This window comes from Centroberyx affinis, unplaced genomic scaffold (assembly GCF_046629955.1).
Source record: "Centroberyx affinis isolate AG114_WGS23_722 - 3 ecotype Tasmania unplaced genomic scaffold, CSIRO-AGI_Caff_v1 ptg004026l_1, whole genome shotgun sequence".
Taxonomy (NCBI): Eukaryota; Metazoa; Chordata; class Actinopteri; order Beryciformes; family Berycidae; genus Centroberyx; species Centroberyx affinis.
Genome location: NW_027281827.1, coordinates 95,683 through 121,932, shown reverse-complemented (window position 1 = coordinate 121,932; position 26,250 = coordinate 95,683). Strand labels below are relative to the sequence as shown.

Here is a 26,250-nt window from a genome sequence, read left to right as displayed (position 1 = left end):
AGGTATTTATCAAGGTTCAGCATTGGAAGCAGTCTCCTTTTTCATGATTTCCTTATAAGCATTACAGTGAAAGGCATTCGATGTGAGCTTAACATACTGCACACACAAGTCATTGAACCTACCAGGAAGCCAGAGGAGTTGTCCAGCAGGCAGCGGAAGCGACACACAAAGCTCCTCTCCAGGAAGGAGGAGTTCTCTGGGGGAAGCTGCTTAGGGTCGTAGGTGACTAAAGCCGTGCTGCTGTCAGGTTCCATTTCTATTGGAAAAGACATGAACCAGTATGTGAGGACCTAGCTTGGCGCACTCCGAATCAAGCTCACTTTAATGTAATTATCTGTGACATTTTCATCTAAATAAATATCTGTTTTGCAACGCACTATCATTGATTGATATAACACAATAGTGATTCAAGCTATATCCAGTTCATGAAAGCTTTTCCACTGTCTGTCCTAAACAGCCGATGTCTGGTAGGTCTTTCCTCGCCACACAGGAAGTGATGCGTTTTCATGCGTTTCCAGTTTGTTTGGAATAAACAGAAGAAGAAGAACTGGGTAGTTAGCATGAGCAGCGATAGCCACCATGGCTGAACAGACAAAGAAAAGAGGGACTCCTACAGAAACTCAAACTGCATCAACAGAAAAAAGGAAAAAGACGTCACAGTACTGGACACACTGTTTGACCCTGTTTACACTTGGTTTTAAAATGCGTCTTGGGCGATCAGATCACAAGTGGACAGCCGAGACACATCGGTGTTTACACCTGTGTTTATCATGCGTCTCCAAGGTGTCCAGCTGACCACTTGTGTTCAGATTTCGTTACTGCCTGCGTTACGTTACTGCGTTGATGACGTATTTTCCTGTTACGTCCTTGTCGAGGACGCATCAGGACGCATTAGCGTTTACACTACAAAAGATATGTGGTCAAATGCGTCCCAGACCACCTCGGCAAGTGGTTTGAGTGATCAAATGCGTCTTGGTAGTCGTTTACACTTGTATTTAGCACTGTCCACTTGTGATCCGATCGCTCAATACGCATTTTAAAACCAAGTGTAAACAGGGTCTTTGATTGACAGGTGATCTGTGGGAAGTGCAGTGCAGAAACACCACAGCAGTGAGTGCTGAGCACTAAAGATGGAGACTAAATAAAAAGCACCACAGAAATTAACGCTGAGCACCAAAGATAGATACACAATTTAAAGAAAAACAAGGAACTCAAGGATCACCACTTTATTGACAAATATGGCATTTATAGTCATGCTATGAGGACTAACTGTAGGACTTTAGCCCGTGTAAATTTAAATTAATAATGCGACAACTGTGAAAATTCAGAGCATACTTTAGCATACCATAGTTTAACATTGGCCAGGCCCCCTGCTGCCCCTTTCAGTCATTCTTGACCTGGATTTTTGCACTGCCTCTCCTATCCTCAGCAGCCCCTCCATTGTTGAAAACGCACTTATGTAATTAGGCCCTGAGCTAGCGCCGACTTAACACGCCATGTGACAGCTTTTGCAGCAGTTTATGGGGGAAACTGCGAACAGCTCCTCTAGTGGAGGTGCGGGGTTAGGGCTGTGGGTCTCAGAGCCAACAGATAGGCTGGAACCAAAGCACATAGGCCTAAGTATCTTAAAACCCAAGTACAGATCTGTGACCACTTCACCTCGTAAGCCACAGTGAAGATTATAGGGTCATGTGACCTGACCACAGCAGTGATCTTGTAGCTTAATGCCTAAACTGTTTGTGCTTACTAACCATCTGATGCTGGCATGGTAAAACACAATCTGGGCTGCTGTGGAGTGCAGCACATACAGCGTTGGTGCAGATTTGGGGGGTTGGGGGGTTGGGGGACAATATCAGGGGATTCGCCTCCCTAAGTATTTCTGCCTCAAATGCTTAGACCATGTTTTTACTCGCTCCCAAACACAAACACCCTTCCCCTTTAAATAAATGGATCCCTTCAATTTGTTGTTTGGAACCCCTTTTAATGCCTTTAAAGGCATTTTGACCACAAATTAGACTATGTACATTTTTGAATGCATAATCCATGCCATGTTTCATATTTTAATTAATGTTTGTTTAGCAATGTCTTACTGTATTTCACGCTGACCAATAATTTTCCTCCCTCTCTCTCATACCTGCAGACCTTTCTCATGTAAATTTGAATTTCAACCTTGCTGACGAAGTGAGGGAGAACAGAGCTGCATTTAGACTGCTACTATGCCCATAGTATGTCAGTGTGATTTGCTGCTCAGGGTTTGATGCAGAGTGTGGCCCCCCCGCAAAGTCGAAATTACACATCTGCCTTTGACATACAGGCAGGCATCCTGGCTAAAAGAAAGTCGGTAAGTCTACAAGGGTGTCTAGCACATACAGAGAGGTCCTTTGTTTGTAGCATGTAACAGGTTTGCACCCTCACTTTGGCTTCCAGTTACTTAGAGCTATAGTATAAAGACCGAGCATAATCTTTCTTAACAGCATAATCTCTCTTGGAAAGGTGGGGTTTAAAAAAAGATTTTGCACTTTTTGAGAGTTGGTTACAAAGGCTGATATGGGAGGAGAGGAGAGGAGAGGAGAGGAGAGGAGAGGAGAGGAGAGGAGAGGAGAGGAGAGGAGAGGAGAGGAGAGGAGAGACGTCACCTTGGGGGGAATCCTGCGACATGGCAGCTATGGTGGCAGGAGGAGGATTCAGTGCCCAGTGCAGGTTTCTCCTGAGCTCCTGCTGGTCCTCGGTGTGGACCAGTTCGTATACACTCTGGTGCATTACATCGGTCTGAGAAGAGGAGAGGAGAGGAGAGAAGAGGAGAGAAGAGAAGAGAAGAGAAGGGAAGAGAAGGAGTGAATTAGCTTGCGTCCAAACAAAAAATACACCCCCCCCCAACCAATCCTTCAATTTGCTTCTCACTCTCCAACGATCCAAAGAGGCCAAGTCTATCCCGCTGGGTTAAGCTGTGTGGTGCGGAACCCTACTGCCTACTACTGAGTCCTGCCATGGCTGGTGGTTTTCCACTAAAGGCCAAGGTATAAATAGGCCAGGTCTTTCCACCGGTCCCTGCAGAGCCAGCCGCTGCACCATGCAGAGAGCAGACCCCCGGCTCAACCCGAGACCCCCGACCGATCCCAGCAGACGTCGCACGCGAACCCTCCATCCAGAAGCACTAGAGGGCTTCAAACTGCTGTTTTACCATGTATGTGTGTGTATGGCACTGCACCGTGTGCTCAGATGTACACTGAACTGAAACGCAAACAGATACATGAAGCAAACTAGAAAGTTCTAGCCCACTTTAGTACTGTCTGCGTCTAGTTTATATTTGTCTCAATCATTTTGCAATACATGCTGTAAGTCATTTTTAACATTTACTCATTTTTTGTTGTTTTTGAAATACAAACTTTATGGTGTCACACCTAGCTTGAAATTAACAAAGGCACCCTAAATAAAAAGCAATGGATGTGACAGTAAAGTGTTTTTACTGTGATGGATTCTCTCGCCCTGTGTACGTTGTTTTTCATACTGTATAGAAGAATTAATGGCAGCAAATGGCTTCTTCTGAATGGAGGAAAATGAGACCTGATATCTCCAATTATGCTGACTGTGTGCAGACAAACCAGTAATAATGGAAAGGAGTGGGGAAACTACACCATTGGTACAAAAAAACACTGGTATTATATGTATCTTTTGAATTCAACAGCCCCAGTAAGTAGTTACTGTATTTTGAAGGCATCTTGCTTCCATAATTCACTTTATACATAATATGATATTAATGGTTGTAATTTTTATGAATGTTTACTGGATTGCAATGAGGTAACTATTAATAAAAAAAATATAAAAAATGTAAATTGTTTTGTATTTATTGTCAAATAGGTGTAGGTTATATGGAGGATTAGGTGGAGGACAGCAAATGGTGAAAAGGTCAAGGCTAGAACGACAGGATCTCTAAGCTGAGGAAATCCTACATCACCACTTTGAGTATCTATTTATAACTTGCTGAGGAGGGTGGCACCGATTTGCAACAATACAAATATCTACTGTATTTCAGCATCACGCACCTTGTGAGAAATACCCAGCAGGGTTTGAAAATCATTTTCATCCCTCCCCAAAGAGGCAGAAATCAATGAATGAATTAACGAGTCCACCAATCTATTTAATCAGTCAGCTAGTTTATCATCTTTCAGAGGACTTACCCAGTATCACGGCATATTATGCTCATGAATGCAAAAACTATTCAGTCTCTCAGTAGAATAGGTCTGTTTTCACATTAAACTCACTATGGTGAATGCATGTTTAACTGCTGTGACCCAGTGCCTGTAATGGCATTAGCCAGCCAAGACCCTAAAGGCGATCAAGCTGTCCTGCCTGTTTTTACTTTATGAATGTGATGAGCCACTGAACTAAGGTATGTTTTTTACACTGTACAGTATGTGAGGTCCTGTTGTCCTGTGTTCGGTCACTTATTGGAGGGGCTGAGGAATGGGAAAAGCATGGTAGAGATACGATACCTGGTGGAAGCCCAAGTAGTCCTGGATGGTGTGAGAGGAGTAGAAGATGGTCCCATCGGCAGTGAGAACCAGGACAAAACCGTTGAGAGCCTGTAGGCCAAACATGCATGATCACAAAGACAGTTAGGTGGAGAGCTGGGAGATTCACACGTGCTTATGACTTACATTTCCCATTGTACCACACCTGTCAGTTCAGACATGGAGAGCTGCATTATCATTGCCGAACATGAATTTCTTGTAAGAGGTGGACTTGCAACTAGGGTTAGACCGATATACTGGTTGCCTTGACCTTTCATTAAAAATCTGATCTGGTCCAGTCAATATGTCATCCACCCCTGATATGATGATATGATGCAGTTTGATTGATTACATAATTATTGTTGAATTAATCAATACTACACTGGTTGTCTATGGGAAGACCTGAACCTGAACTGATTCTAATGAGACATTTTGATTTGAGTCCACACAAGTATGCATGAATATGTTGTCATTATTTTTATTTTTATTTGTATTATTATTATCCTTATTATTATTATTATTGTTATCATAACTGTTGTTGTTGCTGTTGTTGTTGTTGTTATACTGTGTTTCAATTGAGAATTTTAGTTTCCCAGGATGGTCTAAATGTTGTTTCAGAGGCTTTTCCACCCTGATAAGAATAAACACTGGGGTAAATACTGATTTTTTAAAATATTTTTTTGTATTAAAGTGGTCAAATTTAAACATATTGAATACCATCACAAAATATCAGCTACCAGCAGCTTCAATCCAAGAATATCAGGTATTTTATCTCCCTTCAAAACCCATATTGGCCGGATCCTACAAGCAGCAATAGTAAATAGTAAAGCAGGGAAATTATCCTATTAGCTTATTTATAGTACAACTTCTGGAGGCTGTGCACCTCAATGAGTACATATGATGCGCAGATTGAACATGAGTCGGGGCGAAGCTAGATGGCTAATCAAATAATGCGAGGGAAGACTCAAGACTCATTGTTTCTCTTCAAACGGGAACAGCTGGTCCCACGTTTCCACCTCACTAAACACACAAGTGCTGTCCACCCCCCCACCCCCCACCCCCCCACCACACCCACACACACACACACATATATGGGAACATTTGGTGAACAAACACACAAACAGACATGTACAAACATTCTGTTCAGTCACACACAGCATGGTCATTATTGAATGCCCAAACACACACCCACACCCACACACACATATATGGGAACATTTGGTGAACAAACACACAAACAGACATGTACAAACATTCTGTTCAGTCACACACAGCATGGTCATTATTGAATGCCCAAACACACACACACACACACACACACACACACAACCCACATTCTGCACACTAACATGGATAGAAACAACACATCCATACAAACACACTCATCTCTTCCCTAAACCCGCTCACGGGGTGAAGGATGACTAATGCTGGAGATGCGATGTTGTTCTTCCTGATAATAACCAATGATTCACCACAATTATCTGTGTAAGCAATCCAGAATAAACATAAACACCCAAATGTCAAGGTTGAGCGTATCACCAAAATAGCCGCCCTACTAATGGTACAATCCTTTTCATTATATGCAAGTTCACTTTCTGAGTCATTCTCTCACCACACTAATTACCTCTGCCAAGGAGGTTATGTTTTCGGTGCCGTTTGTTTGTCTGTTAGCAGGATTACGGAAAAACTACTGGGCTGATTTTCATGAAACTTGGTGGAAGGGTGCAGCATGGGCCAAGGGAGAACCCATTAAATTTTGGAGCGGATCCAGATCACGAACAAGCAATAATAGCACGAACCTTGGCGGAGGTCTGCGCTCTCCGAGTGCCCTTCTAGTTTAGAAATAATTTAAAGTAAAATCCCACCTCTTACACTGTCATTTGATTCTGGTCTATTGAGGCTACTGTTGGTGCAGAAATTGATATCTCTTCCTCTTCTATGATAGATTTCTCCCTGTATGATTGTTGAAGCCCTCACTCTTTGATTCTGAGTGACACCAAAACCTGATGTTTACCGTTGATGTTTTAGGTCGCTGAAGAATTTTTATATCAAACTCCAGTTCGTATTGTATCGTATCGTATTATATCATATCATACGTTATCATATTGTATCGTACGTATTGTATTGTATCGTATCGTATTGTATCATATCATACGTTATCATATTGTATCGTACGTATCGTATTGTATCGTATATTGTATCGTATTGTATCTTACGTATCATATCGAATTGTATAGTATCGTACATATCGTATTGTATTGTATGTATTGTATTGTATCTTACGTATCGTATTGTATCGTACTGTACATATCGTATTGTATTGTACATGTATCGCATTGTATTGTATTGTATCGTATGTATTGTATCGTACGTATTGTATTGTATCGTATTGTATCGTACGTATTGTATTGTATTGCATTGTATTGTACGTATTGTATTGTATTGCATTGTATCGTATCGAAGTTGCTGGATATATCGTGACGTGATATCATGTCTATGTTCGGCCAAATCTCCATGGGAATAAGAAAAATACACCATCAAACAAAATTGACCCAGAAATGCAAGATACATCGCCAACAGCTGTTTTTAATAGTGTTTAAGTGTTTTAGGATGGATTTTTCCTACAAGGAAACAGGGTTGTGGTGTTGCCAAATGGCCACACAGTAGCAGAAGGCCTGATTTCTGACTAGCAGCTTTTGTTTTGTTCTTTTTCCTGATGTGACAATTTTGTTCTCCCGAGCTTGATCTTTTAAAGAACCATTAAACACAGAAATGATGATCTTTTTTGGTAGCAATTAATGCGAGGTCACAGACTGTGCAATTGCCGGAAACGAGGCCACATCCCTTAATGCCAGATAGTCTACTCATGTGTACTCATTGACCTCACAGCTGCAAATAATTTAATTTGGACAGTGATGATTTCCAAATTTCATTACGCAAGAGACGGACCCGCGTTCATAAGATCGGGCTGCTGCCGGTTCGCTTTTTGAAAGATAACCCAGGATGCTCTTGCTTGTGTTTATTTTCAACGATGACAGTGAAAAGCGAAAGCACAATTAATACGTTCTGCCTATCTTTCCTTCTCTTTCTGGGTCTGAATAATTGATGCGCTCACAGCTCCTCTATAATTCAGCAGCGTCTGACGTGAGGCACGGGGAAGAAACCAACCAACTCAAGGCTCGGGTCAGAAATAGCCCTCACTTTCCTCCTCCACTGTCCTTCTCTTCTTCCGTCCCTCGCTCACCTCCTGACTAAGTCTTTCTCTCCAAATGAGCTTTCGTCCCTCATTACCAACAAGCCGGGGAGATGTAGGTTTATCATAATAATGAAACCTCCCCTTGCAAGGTCGTCAGGGTATGGCAGGCAGGCTGTTTCCAGTCCTGTGGAATGCCAGTGTGGTGCACATTGGGAGGAACTGGACTGGAAAATCAATGACTCCAGCAGATCCCAAAAAGATTTGGCAGCCAGCTAGCTCGCTCCCCCCACTCAATCACACATACAGTACAGTAAAGAGGGCACAGAACTGCCATGAATCAGGAGCACATTTTTTCAGGTTCCACTTGAATGGAAAATGTCAATTGTCTCTTTTTGCATGTGGGATTATTGTGTCCTGGGATTCAGCTGGAGTAAATAAGTAATGACATAGTACAATTTCCAGCGTGTTTCCAAGTGTTGATTTTTCAGTGACAATTATTTGCAGTTGACAAGTGTTGATCGAAGAGTTGTTTGCTCACTCATTGAGCTGACATGGCTCTCAAATCTATCTGAAATGTTCGATTAACTCTGATGTGCGTGGACTAATAGAAACACTGGTGATTTTTACACTCTTGGATTTACATTAACACTGGCAATTTTGCTGCATACACAATGATTAAGATGGTTTTTGAAACTTAATTACATGAGATAAATCGTAGTCCAGCTGTCGGCAAAAAAATTGTCTGATCTTTGAAACAGAAGTCATGCTTGAAATAGTCCCATTTCCATTTAAAAGGATCCATATTTAGGCATGTATTCTCTCAGAAGTGCTTATCTAATTTAGAGAGCGTTTAGTCCCAGGGTCACTTTTACCCAGCAGTTTAGCTGACTCATTTGTCCAAACAGTGCACCAACATTTCATAAGGGCACAGACAGACAGCACCAGACATATTGACTGGTAAGCTGCCCTGATCCTCTGTCATCAGCCTAAATAGATTTTGGGCACTTGTCAGGGGGAAAAAAAAAAAAGAGCATAAGAGCTGTCCAGACACAGATTAAATTAACAGAGTTGCCCATCATTGCTGATAGTCCCTCAAATTTATGTCTGACATAATTGTTTAGGTGTTTGGATATAGTAAATAAAAATGAGTGCTTTTGATCAAATATTTTAGCACCATAGCATCAAAATACATCAGAAGTTTTCAAGTGAGCTGTGGAGGAAAAGAAAATCACAGACAGACAGACAGACAGACAGACAGACAGATAGATAGATAGATAGATAGATAGATAGATAGATAGATAGATAGATAGATAGATAATCAGAATCAGTCAATACATCATTTGCTCTGGAAGAACAGTGCCCTCTTCATGTTTTGTGCCGTAATCCCACCTGCTGGTGCGGTGTAGAGGCTGACAGTCTTCTCGGCGATGGTCTCGTTTGTTTACGGTAATTATACTAATGTCTCAAAATTAATGTGGTTATGATTTATTTTTATTTACACCTTTAATACTGACCTGCAGCAAGAGCTCGCCTTCAGGCAGCCAAGAGTCCGACCCCGTGGCTTTGGCGTTGTCGTTATTCTCACCATTGGGAACCACTCCGTTGCAGGTTCGGCTGCTCAGGGCCACTGCAGGCAGAGAGGGGGGTGGGGGGGGTGGGGGGAGTTGGTGGGGAGAGGGAAACCGGCTTTAGTCCTGTAATAATGTTTGCAAAGCACTGCTGTGAATGTCAGAATGCCTTATGTTTAGTACAGTAAACACGCTGCATGCGCGCCTGATCCCGGCTCATTAAAGATTCATCCGATACTATCTCATGAAATTACTCTCCAAATCCAGACCTTTTATCTTGTCTAACTTGCTTACATCGTGATTTTTTGTGCGGGAACCGTGACATCAGCACACCGACGATATAGAAAAACAAACTGCACGCTGTTGCTGTCTGCTGAGAAGCTCTGTTGTGGCAGTCTGACATCATAACAGCGATGTGAGCTTTCTGTTTGGTACAAATATATTTCACTCTCGACATCTTCCATGCCCTCTACTCCCTGATCTCTCATTTCACATTTCAATTTAAGTGTGTCAGAAGTCCATGACAAGTGAAGTGTAGCTTTGAAAGTCAGCCAGTCGGAAGCGATGCTCCATCTTTAAATATCTCTTGTGTAGAAAGCGTTGATATGCTAACATCTGGAACGCGCTGGATGTTATTCTGCAAACGTGCCCTCGCATTCGCTCCTGTGTGTGTGTGTGTGTGTGTGTGTGTGTGTGTGTGCTGCACATGTGCACTGGCAAAAATGATGAGAAAACATCAGCATTGTCGAAGAAGAGCTATCTCTGTCCCTCTCTCTCTCTCCCGGAGAAGCGTTAACGCCACGTTAGAGTGAGATGAGGCGACAATTCCTTCAGGCGTCACTATTTTTGCACTTTGCTGCTCGCTCAGTTTGCACCCCCCCCCCCCCCCCCCCCCACCCTTCATCCCACATGGCTCCTCCTCCCCTCTCCTCTCCTCTCCTCTCCGGCCTCGCTGCCCCCCACCCCCACCCCACACCCACCCCCCACTGCTTCCGACTTGTTCATTGGCTGGTGGCCCCAGCTGTTCTCATCCTTATGGGATTCTCCTTTTCCCAGCGTGACATCATAACTTTTTTTTTTTTTTTTGAGAGAGAGAGAGAGAGAGAGGATGCTCCATCCAGCTTGGTGCTGAAGGCGTACGAGGGGGTTAGCAGGCTGGTGGGTTGAAAAAGAGGAGGGGCGCCGCTCACGCATAAATGGTTTCCTTGATATTATCTTGATCCAAAGAGAGTGTGCACTAGTAAATTGGTGGACTGAGCCTTGGCTGAGACCTTGTGTGCCACCTAAAGATGTGCCAGAAACTCTGCAGGATTATATGATCGACATCGGACAAAGGCTGCTGAGACATTATCCTTAGAAAATAAACTCCACTGTAATACTACTTGCTATACAGACAGTTGAAAGTTATTGCGATGTTTAACAGCGTTATGTTTCTCAAACCAAGCATCCCAAACAATGTCATCAGCTCATTCTGGCCGAGCAGCTATCCCATCTATCTCTGTTGCATCAGTTAAATGGGAGCGCTCGGTGAATGAAGCGAGACGATGAGAATGATGTCATGAGAAAGAGAGCAGCGGTCAAGCACATTAATCTCTGACCCCCGTAGGAACACCATGCTGTGACCCATTATGACCCTCGACCCCGAAGGTGATGTCTTGACATGATTGGGTGACTGGGTTCTGGGTCAGGTCCTTTGTTGTCTGCGAGGGGGTCAACGAGGAGCGTATTTGCGGGGTGGGGCGGACCAGTGTTAGGAGTGCCAAGAGCAGACACTTGATGACATATGGGCTTTGTGTGGGAGCCTGACATGGCTTGTCCCTTCACACGGGACAGGGCTTTGGTTGGACACCCCTGACCTTATTCCCATATCCCCACCTTGGACCCACTTTATCAAATACCCTGCTTAACTCTTATGGCCAACGCAGGAACATAATCCAACGTATTTGTGAGGAGATGGGGTGGGAAAAGCGTTAGATATGCCATCATATCATCTTCACCTCATGATATTGCTTGTGAGGCAATGATTCATGAGATATCTGTAGGGCTCACACATTCTACCTTAGCTGTAATTCATCAGAAGTGAGACATATAATCCTGAGAGATATAATCCTCTTGAGGTTTTCTGCTCTCTCTCTCTCTGTGTTTTATCTTATGTAACTGCACACCCCACTACTCGGGATGGCAGAGTTGTAGCATGCATGAGTATGCCTCTGCCGTGCTTTTTGAATACACAGGTAGGCCCATCCGCACTGGCTTTATAAGGCTGAATCCACAGTCACGCCAATGTTCCTTGTGGATTTCATTGCAGCCTCACCCTCTTTGTCCTACCTTTTTATTCAGACTGTTGTGATCTGTTGACATAAATTGCATGACAGGCACAATGTAATGTCATTATGGCAACTCAGTGCAGTGATCCTGAGAGCTGTTTCTCTAGCTAAGCTCTGTTGTTGTTGTTGACACCATTGTAGAAAGTCATTGTAGAGCGTTGCACGGTCTCTTATGTAGACTCCAAAGCACATCCATGATCAAGAAAAAACGGAAACCTCCCTGTTTAGGCCAACCTTTGTTTTCACAAGAAATCTTATATTAAAGGTGCAATCCTGGAGTAGAGTACCATTTGTGTCACTTTTTTTTTCTGGGGGGGGGGGGGGTCACTGAAGTAAAATGATAATTTGTGATTCTTTTATGTCAGCTTGTATCATCTTGGCTGATTCAGCTGGTCTGGCAGATAACCATGTGCACTGGCTATTGTTTGCGTCTCTGTGACTGTCGGCTCCTCTTGTTTGTGCTTTGGGAGTTAAACATAAGAAACCGCAGGTAAGCAGTAGCTACCGCAGCGTAATCCAGCCATGAAAAGTGGGCCAACACAAAGCCTCTTGAATGGCCAGAGGAGGACAAAGAGCAGATCTTGTTATCAGGCTTCAGTGGGCAGCGGTGTACAAAATTAAAAATTTACATTGCCCACTACATACATGTGGCATAATAGCGCTCCGGCAATCACCCAGGGGCGTTTCCAGTGCATTGCAGTGAACAGCTTGGCTTTCCCAAATATGCTTATCTTAGCATAATGGAGCTCCAGAGGTACTGGCCAGCAAGGAATATATACTGTACATCAAAACTCCAAAGTCACCTAATACGACATGGGCAGGCAACCCAGGTTTTTTCAGACGGTCTTTTCTATTCTAAAAACTACTTTGGCTGCTATAAAGTGAATTAGCTGTTTTTTGGTCACCAATCACTGTGGCTAATGGATTCATGCCTTGACTTCATCAATGAAAATAAGGTGCTTTTCATACTAAGATCAGGTTGTATCTACTACGGTTCAGGAAACTGGCCATCACCATAAGTGTGTTGTTTTAATCTTTCATCAGAGCAATATAAATCATTGATTCGGTGTCAGGCAGGCCTGTGAACGTGCTTCCAAAGCTGCATTACTTCATACAATGATGCAAAGCTTTATGAATATTACCACTGAATCCAATGGTAGAAACGGTGTTGTTTGTGATCACTCAGAGCCGAGAGCTTTCTCTCACAGGGCCCCACACCGGCCCACTGCTAACGTGTCAGCTCCAGAATTTGATTGAGCAAACCTGACAAACAAGCAGTGACCCTGAAAATCAGACAGTTTGTGAAAGGGCCGTGCACTCCAACCGTCTGCGGGGCATTTTTCCAGCGTGTGGTGTTGGCCGTGGAGGTGGCAATGATGTGGCTGGATGAGTGTTGTGGTGGACCTGGACAACAGAACTCTACTTCAAGCTCTATGGAAGTGTGGGAGTGCAAGAAATTCCAGATTCTTTCCAAGGTTTCCAGGGTTTCCCGCAGGGTGGAGATGACCATACCAGGTAAAAGCTGGATAAAGAACGCTTGAGGAAACTGATCATTATTACTTCTACCCCGGCTCTGCTACGGCATTTTTAGCCGGGTCAGCTGTGTAAAGGCGGCTTAGGGCTAAAGACAAGACCGTTTACGGTGTCACAGTAACCTAAATTTGGAAACAAAATTACTTTATCTGACTATTCACTTATAATCTTAATGTGCTGACCTGAACCTTCACCACAACAACCCAACAATTTTGAAATATCTGTCTTTTTCTAGCCAGTGTGTTACATATTCAATTCCATTATTTGTGGTGCACAGTCAAGTCCGATTCTCCAATAGCGGAGGCATGGTGGCTTGGTTGTTAACACTGTTGCTTCACAGCGAAAAGATCCCGGGTTCGAATCTGGAGTTTGCATGTGTTCCCCATGTTTGCGTGGGCTTCCTAACCCTAACCCTGGAGACTTGTCCAGGGTTAGGGTTGTTTCTCTGTCCCGCCTTGGCGTTTGGGACAGATTTCAATAGATGAAATGAATTCTCTAATGGACCTCCATGGTTGCAAAGCCTCTATTGGACCTTAACAGAACCAAATGGAGTTGCTAAACCAAAATAAGTCCAGCCATAGACACCTCCAGAAGACAAACCTTCCCTCCTGGGACTCTGACCCAGAGGCCAGCTTGGCTCGGCTCCAAGCCTTCATCACGGAGCCACCACCTGCATAAGGCTTAATGACGCCGCTCCACGGAGAGCCCGGGCCACAGGGTATGTTGGGGATTCATTCTCACAGCAAACTGGATCCAAAAACACAAACATTTGTCAAATATTTGTCAATTTTCAATTTGTGCCATCATGCTATTTACAACAGGATTAGCGGGGATGTTCTGTGCTCGTGCCCCGTTAATTTCCTGCCCAATCCCTACATGTGATCCTGGCATCCTTGCACAGCGTCATTAAAGGCCGCGACGTACACTTGGTAACAAAAACACACACAAGACCCTGCCAAGAGAGACTTAATAAACACTTTGCCACCAGTCACAGACAAGATTTTGGATAAAATGTTACTGTTGCAGGCCAAATGAAATTGCTGTTAAAATGAACACCAGCTGAGATTTCTCTTGCCGGCCATCGTGGAATTATTTTCAGGTATACAGAGTTGTGCAGGTAGAAACTGCGTTTTAACATGATTTCTAAACGTATGCCATAGTGCTTACAAGAATATTAGAGGACAATTTATTATTATTATTATTATTATTATTATTGTTATTATTATTATTATTATTATTAGCATTATTATTAACTCCCTGTCATTAATACATCTTCCCAATTTTCCACCAAGCCCAAGTCATTAACATTAGCTATGCATGGCCAGTGCAAGTGCCCCATTCTGTCTATGCATTATACAGTCTCTATTCATTTGTGTGCTTTGTGAATGGTATGCATATGCTTGCAGTTCACTCATAAACACTGCAACCCTGGATTTTGTGCGAGAATTTTGATCGGGCTCCTGTATTCTTCTTCTTCTGCTTCTACTCTGCTGCTCTTCTACTATTGCTAAAACATCTGCTAATAAAATAAAATTAGATTTCAGATTACTGTTTGTACACAGAAATCTCTTCACTGCTCACTGCATGAAATACCTTCTTGTCGCCACTTCAGATGAAACAGGAAATCTGCACACTAAAATATTTTTTTTATTCCAAATTAACTACACATCGAAACAACCCTGGTTCTGTACGAATTTTGATTACAAATCTAAGCACAGTTACGAATAAGACTCTATTATAATTCTATTATAATAGTAATGCCCTTTCATTGATAAACATGCTCCACTTCCAAACTGCTGCTTTGGCTTTTCACAGCCATGCATATAGCATATAGAGCTGACTTGTTTGTTTACGCCACATATTGCATGTCTCTGCTGGCAAGTCACATGGGACAACAAAAGCAGGAATCTGAATCATGAAACAGTGCTATATTTGGATGGCATTAACCAAACGCATTAAGCCCATGGGGGACGGGGCCATCGTGACAGAAACCCCTTTTAGAAGGCTGTCACCGCTGTGTTGATTGGCGATTAGAGGAACAGCCCCACCCAGATGGCCCATATGGGCGAGCCACTGGTTACGTCGGCCTACTGGAAGGAGGCGGAGCCAAGCGCTGAGGTTTACTTTGGATCCCTGCCAGGACCCATCCAGCCTGGCAGGGGACACCAGGCAGCAAGGGTGAGCGCATGTACAGTACATCTACACAGGGCAACAAATTACTTTCATTACTGTTATTGAGTAGCTTTTTTGAGTATTTTAAAAAGAAAATTTTGGAAGTCAGTAATTTCACTTTTACTTAAATAATCCCTTAAAATAACCTTACATTTTCATGAATTTACATAAATTCACCCCTTAATTCATGCAAAATTAATTAAAATTAAAATTAGTTAAGGGGGTTATTAATGGAGGACATTCCATCAAAACCTCCTTAACATCCCCTTAATCTTTAATTTAAGGAGACAGGAACTTTTCCATTAATTTCCACGCAATAACCCAGTAAACCATGCACAAAACGCATGAAAAATCTTAATTACTAACATCTCTGTGAATCAACCCATGAATAAATCCCATATAACCCCATGATACTAACCTTACTTTTTTAAAGCTATTTTTAATGGATAATTAATGTTTATGTAGAAAGAAATTGGAGAAATTAAGGACATTTCAGGGATAAAATTAAGCGGTTTGGTTTTGTAGTGATATGTTTTGAATGAATTTTAAATCACATCCATTACGGAGTAGAAATTTTGTAGGTTCTCCGTTAGCATTGCGTCTGAAACTAGCCAAATGTAAAATGCTGCTGCATCAAACTTGCTCAAACATGTTGAGGACATGCTTAACTGTAACATTAAACGCTGAAATGTATCCATGATAGCAGTTTAGCTAACAACCATCCAGCTTATTTGTGTTTGCCTGGTTGTGCTAGCTAGTTCGCTAGTTAGCTAGCTCGTTGGTTAGCTAACAGTAAAAGAAACATTCACATTCTTGAATAATATGGGCAATTTCAGTTTTTTAAATCACATGAATCATTAATTTCAAAAAAATTTTTTGTAACAGTCTATAAAAAACATATGCAATGCCACATATTGAACTCTGTGTCCTTTTTACATTGCATGAGAAAGATTATGTTGAGGACCAGAGGGGGGTATTTTGGGGGAATATTATATCTATATATCAAGTAAAAGCTCTTGAGGAGATCTATTTAGTAGTGCAAGTATCTCTTTATTTTCAGATTTATGGGATGACATCACCACTATCAAAAGATATTTACAACAGCCGATCAAAGTTAGGTCGACTTTTTTTGTTTTGGCTCCACTGTAGCAATGTCTCCTGTAGCAATATCTGTTTTTTATTAAATAAGTTAGTAGCTAATGTTTACTTTTTGAATGAGCTACTTGTTACTTGTTGGCTACTTGTACGATTTTTACACCGATAAATACTTACTTCTACGTTAAGTAAGATATCAGCGGAGTAACAGTAGGCCTACTTCTACTTGAGTGGGATAATTTGGTCGTCTTTCCGCCCCTGACAGAGACACAACGGCTTAGAGACAGAGAGCCAATGAGCGTGTCGGCACGTACACATGCGTGCACACACAGCGCCGGCCTGTGCATATGTGTGAGTGTGTTTGTGTGTTAATTATTCTACCAGTGTGTGAATGGCCTTCTTTCTGACTGGCAGCGAGTAAATATAGAACATTTCAACTCCCTCGCCCTCTGCACACTGCAGTAAATGAACACGCGATGCACACACCCCCGCATCCACTGACATACACATGGATGCACGCAACACAAACACACACACACACACATACACACACACACACACACACATATACAAGCTGAACATGAACACGCGGTCACTAATGCAGGGGGGGGGGAAGCACGCACACTATGCTGCTTTCGTGTCTCCCGAGATTTCGCGATCACATGGTCTCATATTTGCTTATGAGAGGCTATTCCAGAGGAGCGGGGAGGTGGCGAGGAGTGATGGGATTTGGGGGCGGGGTGGGGTGGAGAGAGAGAGAGGGGGGGGGGGGTCATTACCGATTACCAGGTTTCCCCTTTGGTGGCCCGCATTCCACAAAGCGCCCTATCCCCCCATCGGCGAGCTGGGGGGATGGGGGTTTCGGCTAAGCCTGGGAGTGGGTGGGAGGGAGAGGGGAACGATGGAGGGAGAGAAAGAGGGAGGGAGGGTCGGCATAAAGGGATGACCCACTGCTGATCATTTAGCCCAGATAGCTCCGCCTTTCATCTGCATGCGGATGACCTACAGGGAAGGAGGGGGAGGGGAAAGGGGGGAGAAAGCCCCATCCCCGAAAACCGGAGCTTTCGTCGCCGGGCATCATGACGTGTCACAAGACTTTCACAGCGACTCGTAACGACTCAGCGGCAGCGGGACGGTTACTCCGGATACATCAACAGACCGCGGCTCCGACAGACATTCACAGTTGCGTGCCGTTTCTTATCGCGTGTCATGGCGGCAATGTATGGGGAAATTAATTTCATTAAAACAGTGCCGGTCTCACAATTTGAGCCTTCCATTACATAATGAGCGGTTAAGGGGGGGGGGGGTTCAGAAATGCTGATTTTTGTCAGATGGTATGCATACAGCAACATGTTCAGCAGATGTAAATAAACTAATTTGATTTGATGACTGTGAATTCCGCCTCTTCGCCTCTCTCGCCGAGAGCATTTCCACTGCTTTGAAAGAGTGGAGCGATGTTTGGTTCTGAAGGATTAAACGCAGGCTGGTATGTCAGTGTGCTATAGTAAACGTACTGTGCACAACAAAGCTACACCCTATTAAAGAGAATAGTGTTTTACATAATTCATTTTCTATAACCACGGCCTGATCCGCTGGGAGTTGCATAACGTGTGTGCTGTGCAAGTCCATGTTTGCCATCTATCTATTTATGGAAGACATTTTAAGCGGGTGGCTTTCACAATGGATATAATGGTCCACCTTATGGAAACTTGTGAAAAATTAATCTCCCCTCTACCCGCAATGTCATTTGTTGTTCCTCATGGCTTGCAACTCAAGTAGAAATACAAGTTGATAGGCCATTACATTGCATTACATTACGTTACCATTCAATGAAAGACTTTGTAACGTTCACTGTCGATAGTACAGTATACTGTATGTTCAAGTTATATACTGTACTTGTTTGTGACCCTATGTTATTTCCAACTGCTTGTTCCTGCATCAGGTCGACACATTGGGCAACATCAAACCGCGGTAAACTGAATCCCGTTGCAGTCCAGAGGGATTATTCATCCTAATCCTCCATCTATATTTACAGTACAGTTTCAAAGGCCCGCAGTTCACCGCAGTAACAACAACAAGCATTCCCCCATGATATCATCGCTGGATTAATCAACCTTTCATCTCCGATCCTCTACAGGTTGCACCACGATCCGCGAAACACAACTCTCTTTGTTAGCAGATGCTCTCAACCAAATCACGTCCATTTGATATGTCATTTAGAGAGTGAGGCATTACGCAACAGCCGTCACGTGACGCCAGCTCTGCTTGGCGCAACACGCTCCTGCAAGCCGGGGCGCCTTTCCAGAACACACAAATCAGACGCACATGCCGCTTTAGCCCGAAAACTCAGCTTACTCCGACAAACGGGTGCCAAAATAGCACATGACTCCATTTAAGGAGGCAGAGTCATTGCGTACCTACGGACCTAAGGAGGGTTCAGCAGTTGCAACATATCCCACAACAGATAGACCGCTTCTCAGGCCTCAAGGCTACTGCTGTCTGCAGTTGCGAGCAATTTGTTCACATTCATAAGTGTCCTCTGTTGGGGGAATCAAATCTCCCCCCTGGTTCCTGGCAATGTCAACTCTTCCAAGAATGCCAACACTGCTCTTATAGGCTTAGCGGTGTCATTCTGGATGTCATTCAGCCTTCCTCCACTGTAAAGAGACATGGGGTTTCACCCCGACTCAAAAACACGACGAAGTGACCGATCCTCACGCTGGAGGACGACCTGAACTGTAGAGGTCTAATAGTTATTCAGTTTGACTTTTGCCAAATGTCCTTAATTACTTTCAGTTTCAAGCAGATACAAAAATACAGTGAAGAAAATATCACCGTAAAATTCGCTGTCCACTGTAGCTGCTTTCCAAGGTGGATGGAAAGCCTGAAATGTGACTGCGGGGGATGAAACATAAACAAAGTGAATCTTGTCTTCAGATATTAGTGTGGGGGCAGCTAGCACAGCAGGAGAGGCCCATTTAGAGAGGGGGAGCAGGAAACACTGGAAACCACAGCCAGATCTGATGTTCGTTGTGGGTGCGATCGCGTCCGTTTTCGGCATTTCATGGTAAGGAGAACACACACACTTTTGAAATGCTGACTCATTTGAATAAAACCCACACGGCGAGAGAGAAAGAGAGAGGTGGAGAGAGGAAGGGAGAGAAAGCAACTTGCGCGATCCACTGATAATAAGCGCGTCATTGATTCTCCACACCAAATTATCCGTGAAAATAAGTACATGCTGGCAGAACCGCTCCAAAAGTTACAAAATCACCAGTAATGTGGCGTAAACGCTTTTAGCCCCCCGCAGTGTAAACCTTGCAGAATACATTGCCATCACAAAGCAGCTGACACTTGTGCATGACACACAGACGAAAACACACAAACGCCCCGACATTCATCGTCTTGCGACCCGGGGCCACGGCGCTGCCAGAGAGACGCAAAGTGACACGTTGCGAGGTTCCTGGCTGGAAACGGGCAGACTTCCATTTTTCAGCACGACAACAGTGTTTGCACTTGGTGGCTTGGGTGCGAATGTGCGTAGAATACATCAAATTTTGGGCAAAAGAGCCGGCAGGAATGGTCCAAAAGGCAGGCAGCAGCTGGGAAAATGGTGCATATGGGTGAAGACCCACATCTAGAGTGGGATGACCCTAGAGTGTTAGGGTTTTAGGCATGAGCGGAATTTGAATGGGTGCTGTGGGTGCCTGGCACCCATGGCCAACAGTGTAGAGAATCCCTTGGAATGTAGTAATGTTGGTAAAAATGACTCATGAGTTGAATAAGCATATGACGAACAATCATCAACTATTTTCCGACGCTAATTCACTCTTATATAACCTTTATTAATACAGTCACTGACAAATTTGCAAAGATGAAATCTAGAAAAATGAATTTGTAGGGTTGGTGCAATATGGCAGATTTGGAAAATACATGTTGTGATATTGAGGCACTTACATGACATGTATGAATTGGTAAATAAATACACTAAATTATGTCTAAACGCTCATGTTGTTGTAGGGTTAGACAGAGGTCACAACCGTAGCTTGCACCCATATGGATCACAGGCAAGCTCCACCCCTGGTTTTAGGATTGTAGGGAGGTAACGCCCCTCTCTTTAGGGACAGGTCAGTGTAGGACCTGACAATGATAAACATGGCAGCTGGGCTGGATAATACTGTCAGACAGATTAACCAGGCGCTGCCAGGGCTTTGTTCAACTCCTGAAACATATTCGATTACATGCACAGCAGTGACTGAAGTTTGTTGTACACCTCAGACAAGTACAGAAAACATAAACATCACTAAAATGAATTGTGGTTTACCAAAAAAAGTACTGAGGATATTCTGGAAGGAAAAAGACACTTGTCTTCAGCAGAGCTGAATTCAATTCTAATGCATTTGAATATTTTATGAAGGTGGGCCTCTCAGCATTTATAACCATTCTTCCCATCCAGATATAGAGGCAATAGCGACCATGGATAGATGCATGAATGGTACCGGAGTCATCATTCCACAGACCGCCCACTTTGGGATTTGGGATACCTCTAATCCCAGCCTGACAAGCAGTATTTACGCTGTTTACATACAACAAATTATGCCCGGCCACAGAGCCGGCTGGGGGCGACGGGCCCGGGCCGTCTCTGTGGAGCCACTTCCTTAATGTAGGAGCCCTGAGCTCGTTAATTACTTAGAGACTGTCCAGGAAGTAGGCTAATGCAGATAGACAAGAGGGCCTGTCTATAGGCTACACTTTGACCTATTAGTAGTGAGATCCACTATCAATAATTTATTCTGACAGGCTGCAGAGCCATCAAATACTTCCATATGCTATTGAATGTGAAATAATAAATGGGACGCCTCCTATTAACAGATCCACAATGTTTATAAAAGCAATCTATCAAAGGAAGCGAATGCTATTTACATTATGATTTAATTGACGATGCTATGCTATAGCACACAGTATGGGCTTTCATTTGCTCTTTCCTGAGGGCATCAAGAGCTTATCCACATGCAGAACATGTGAACCCACACACACACACACACACACACACACACACACACACACATAAAAAAGACATGCCACTTCCCCCTCTAAACACACTCATATCACCGGCGCTGTATCCTGTCCGTCTCACCCCAAACAGCCATTTCAGAAAGCCACTGTCTTAAACAAACATTGCTCTCCCTCCATTTCATAAATTCTTTAAACTCTGGGGTTTCTCTCAATTATTCATGCCTGGAGAGCATCCGACGGGCCGCATTGCAGCATTCTCTTTTAAAGATCACCGCCTTAAAATAACGTAGAGGCGAACGTACACATCCGTCCGCTGGCATGCAACTCTTCTCCATGCCTTGGCAATACATTACAGAACCTGTGGTTGGTTTTAATGGACGGCAGGCAACGCTCCATCTCCTTATCTCACGAATAAAAGAGACTCGATGAAATATTGAGGGCCCTTCCCTTCCCTTCCCTTCCCTTCCCTTCCCTTCCCTTCCCTTCCCGGGGATGAAGTCACGTGAGCGAGGCCGAGGCCGGTTGGCTCTTCTCTCGCCGGGGCTGCTCGGGTCTCCACGTGATGAGATGAGATGCGATGCGCTCCGAAGGCGTCAGCAAAACACATCCAGCGCAAGTAGAGAGCGAGCGACTCGACTCGACTGTTGTGACACTCTCATAACGGTTGGAGGGAGCGGAGCGATAACCGAGGACCAGCTCGTCCTCTTTGTTACAGACCGACGAGACTCCTCCGCCGAAGACGCTAAAGATCCGCCAAGATTCTGGGGATCGATGTTGCTTAAGTGCCTGTTAAAATGCCCTTATGTGGAAAAAAAGCCCACTGAATACTGTCACCTAACCATTAAACAGCATCATTTATTAGATAATAATTGAGATATCTTCTAATAATCTTCTAATAACTCCAGTTATATCTCCATCTACCACATTTGACTACCACTCTAACACGATGGGCCAAATCATCGTCAGTGCTGTTCTATGGCAAGTGATAAGGGTTCACTTCGCATTCAGTAGAGCGGTGGTTCTCAACGCGGGGTCCGGGGACCACGAGGGGTCCTTGATGGGGTTCCAGGGGGTCCCCAGCAAATGGATGAATTGTTAAACGTCACCATTATTTCATTTACAAGAAATTAACACAATTAGAGAATGCAGAAGAATGACTGTTTTGATCATAGTTTCACTGTTATCTCTCTACCTACAATACAGATTGTCATGGAATTCTGGACAAAATCATATCTAGCAATACAAACGAAATGGGGGTCTGTGACTCTAATGTGGACTACATTAGGGGTCCTTGATATGAAAAAGTTTGAGAATCTCTGCAGTAGAGTAGAGAGGGTAAATTTACCAGAGAAGAAGTTCTTGGCTCGCAGGTAGCTGACACTCAGGCGGAGGATGGAGAGCTTGTCCAGGCTGGTGGTCACCTCCTCGGGGAACGGCAGCAGGCTGGCCAGCCTCTCCAGCTCTCCGTTCAGACGGTCTCGGTGCCGTTTGGACGGGTTGGACTTGGCCCCCTCGGTCGGAGGCGGCTTCACCCTGAGGAGCACGGGGAAGCGAAGAGGTCACGGCAAAATCAGTCAAGTCAAGTCAGAGTTCATTTAAGGAAGAGTGTAAAAAAAACAACGCGATGCCAGTGTTTCTATCAGTCCGGCACAGTTCATTTAACACTTTAGATAGTTTTGAACAGACGCCCCAGAGCCATATCAGCTCTGTGACTGAACATTCAATTCTCCAGTCAACACTTGTCGACTCTAATTGCCACAGAAAAATCAAAGCTTATTAATAATGGAAAGTCAGCTGTGTTTTGCTCCCAAATGAGATATTAACTTTTTTTTTTTTTAAAGTGACACCTACTCTTAGAATTTAATGATACACTGGAATGGACAAACCATGGTCCACTGGTGGCTGTTTTGTTTTTTACAATTGAAATATCTCAGCTTTCAAAATGTCCCTCCATGACTTTTCCTAGATCCGATTTCTGCACACATCAGATTTTCTAAATCATTTCCCCCCCCCCAGAAACAGATAGTATAGTGATAGTATAGTGATTCTCAACGTTTTTCATATCAAAGAGAATTTAGTCCACATCAGGGCCACGGACCCCCATTTGATGAGATTCTGTTTCTCAGATTCAAATCTGAGAATATTTGTATTGCTAGATATGATTATGTCTGTATTGTAGGTAGAGAGATAACAGTGAAACTATGAAAAACAGTCATTCTTCTACATTCTCTAATTGTGTTAACTTCTTGTAAATTAAATAATGCTGAAGTTTAACACTTCATTAATTTGCTGGGGACCCCCTGGAACCCCCTCAAGGCCCCCCGGTGGTTCCCAGACCCCACGTTGAGAACCGCTGATATAGTATACTCTTAAATTGTATTGTAAGGGTTTTCCCTGGCTCGTGGTACTGTGAGGTGCTTTGGATACCAGACTATCAAATGGCATGTGTTGTTTTGGGGAGGGTGTGCGCATGTGTAGGAGGTTGAAACCTTTAAAATCACACAGCAATCTTATTGGCTAAACACAAGGCTATTGGAAGATATTATGGGCCCTACTGCAAGGGAAATCATCCACTACTGGAAGTCATCCAGAGACCATATGCAAAGAACAAATACAAAATATTTGGAGTGTATATTCTTTCAGGTGGAAAATCGTGGCTGCTTGAGAGAAACCTCATCACCTGTAATCTGAAAGATTTTGTCTTCCATACAAATTATTTAAAATGATAAATATGCACTATAACCCTGAAAAATTCAACCATATCTTTCTAAAGACACTGATAACTCCAGTCTTAATATTTTGGTAAAGTGAGCGATGGGAATCTTCCTGCGTCTCAATCTGAAGCAGTGTAAAGGAGGCCGAAAATGTAAACAAAGGTGAAATAAGGTAGAATTTATTGGGGAAAAAAAGGAAAAAAAGCTTCAAAGAATTTAGTGGTAAGTAGGTATTTTATTTTTTCCTCTACCTTCTATTTTAAAGTTAATTTTGCCAAATGCGACCAATCATTTTTTTGCTGTTGTTACTGCTGGAAATATTGCCAATTAAATGCTGCAAAAAAAAAAAAAAAAAGGCATAGGCCTCATTATGAAATTAGCAAAAATTACCATACAGGATTCCATAGTGTGATACCAATACGATAATATGACAAAATGACTCATGCGCTCCCTAATCATTTCAATAATGTTCTCACAGCATGAATTGTTGACACCGCGGCCTGCGCTTTATTAACGCAATGTGTGCGTAGACTGATGCATTGATATTATTAGCATTTGTTCTCATCATGAATGACCAGTTATTGGGCATAAGAAAATACCAAGCCGTATTTTTAGGATTCAGGCATCATGAGGCTATTATTGTGCTTCTAGCTCATTATTGCCTTAACTATTAATACATGATATTATATATTATATGAATACACATTTATTATCCCAATTTCCCTGCTGTGACCTATTTGTATTTGTTATTGTTTTGTTAATGTTACATGTTTTTTTTAGGTAGGCCTATGTAATGCTGCTGGGTGATATCCAAATAATAATAAATCACATCTGTATCTGCATCTGTGTTATTCCATATCCAAAATAATATGACAACTCTGCAATACTAACATATAATCATTAGCCAGTTCATTTTGTTAAGGCAATAACTGAGCTACATTTAATATCCAAGTTTAAACGTTATGTCAGATTTGTAGACTTGCAGGACAATGCACCTGCTCCCCTGGAAAGAAAAAAAAAACCCAAAACAGATAATGAGGAGTTGGATGAAACTGTCCGCCTGATCAGCTGAAGGGCGTGTTGACAGAAAATGGCGCAGCCTGCCTGGGGTCCCAGTAAAGGGGCCCCGAAAAGTTCCACTGCCTATTTTCCCATCCAAACACTTTCATAAATCGAATGCACGATTTTAGTCGATTTCGCAACACGATGAACAATTAAGTTCTGAAGGTTAAAATCCGCCTCTGCAGGCCGAATCCGCATGTCAAACTGCACAAGTGAAACCATGCAGAAATAATATTATTGCTATAGTAATCTTGCAATATTTTAGACAAAAAAAACAAAAACAGAAAATATCCTGTTTTAGGCTATAACTCTAATATAAAATGGCGTTAAGTAAGAAAAGGTCACTATAAACTCACTATTTAGCTATAGTATAGATGCACTATAAACCCCTATAGGAATATTATAGGACTATTATAGTGATACCATAGGAGATTAAAAAAACACCTTAAGCATTAAAGGTCACTATACCACAGATGCACTGCAAGTCCCTATAGCAATATTATAATAACACCACAGGAGATACAAAATAAAATTAACGAGGTCACTATAAATTCACTATTGAGCACCGCAGATACATTGTAAGCGCTTATATGAATACGAAAAGTGATTTTTCGTTAAGGAAGGTGAATACATGCAAAAGGGTTGTTTATCCAACATAAATCCACGGCTTTATTGGGCCCATTCATGTTGGTTTCATTTAATTTTCTATAACTATTATTCCATTAGGGGACGTTGAAGGCCTGTCATAGTCTGGTGCGTCTTAGAAACAGTGTCAGTGCTCTTTTATACTGAAATACAGTTAAAATCATAATGATGTAAAATGGGAAAAAAAAATTACTTACGCTCTCTGGACCGGTTTTCTCCTCTTGCGCCCGGCATACATGACGACTCTTTTCTTATATAAGCCTCAGATGAATCCTTCAGAAATACAGCCTTGACGCACAGTTCCCCTTCTGCGCTACATAAAGCCACCAAGAAATGTTCTCCCCTCCTCTAATCCTCTGCAAACAAACGAGAAAGTCCGCAAAAAAAAAAAAAAAATACACACAAACGGAA

The 26,250-nt window shown here is 43.0% G+C and overlaps 1 protein-coding gene across 1 annotated transcript in view; it reads right to left on the bottom strand.

Annotated features, from left to right (window-relative positions):
* The window catches only part of LOC139663474 (aryl hydrocarbon receptor-like), a 32,050-nt gene extending 5,973 nt beyond the window's left edge, over positions 1 to 26,077 (bottom strand). The window contains exons 1-6 of the mRNA XM_071542155.1: positions 26,037 to 26,077; positions 22,764 to 22,951; positions 9,222 to 9,334; positions 4,494 to 4,583; positions 2,637 to 2,769; positions 123 to 256 (exon numbers count right to left, since the gene is read on the bottom strand). Coding sequence (XP_071398256.1) covers positions 123 to 256; positions 2,637 to 2,769; positions 4,494 to 4,583; positions 9,222 to 9,334; positions 22,764 to 22,951; positions 26,037 to 26,077 — 699 coding nt within the window. The remainder of the gene's footprint in view (positions 1 to 122; positions 257 to 2,636; positions 2,770 to 4,493; positions 4,584 to 9,221; positions 9,335 to 22,763; positions 22,952 to 26,036) is intronic.
* Between the last annotated feature and the right edge of the window lie 173 nt (positions 26,078 to 26,250).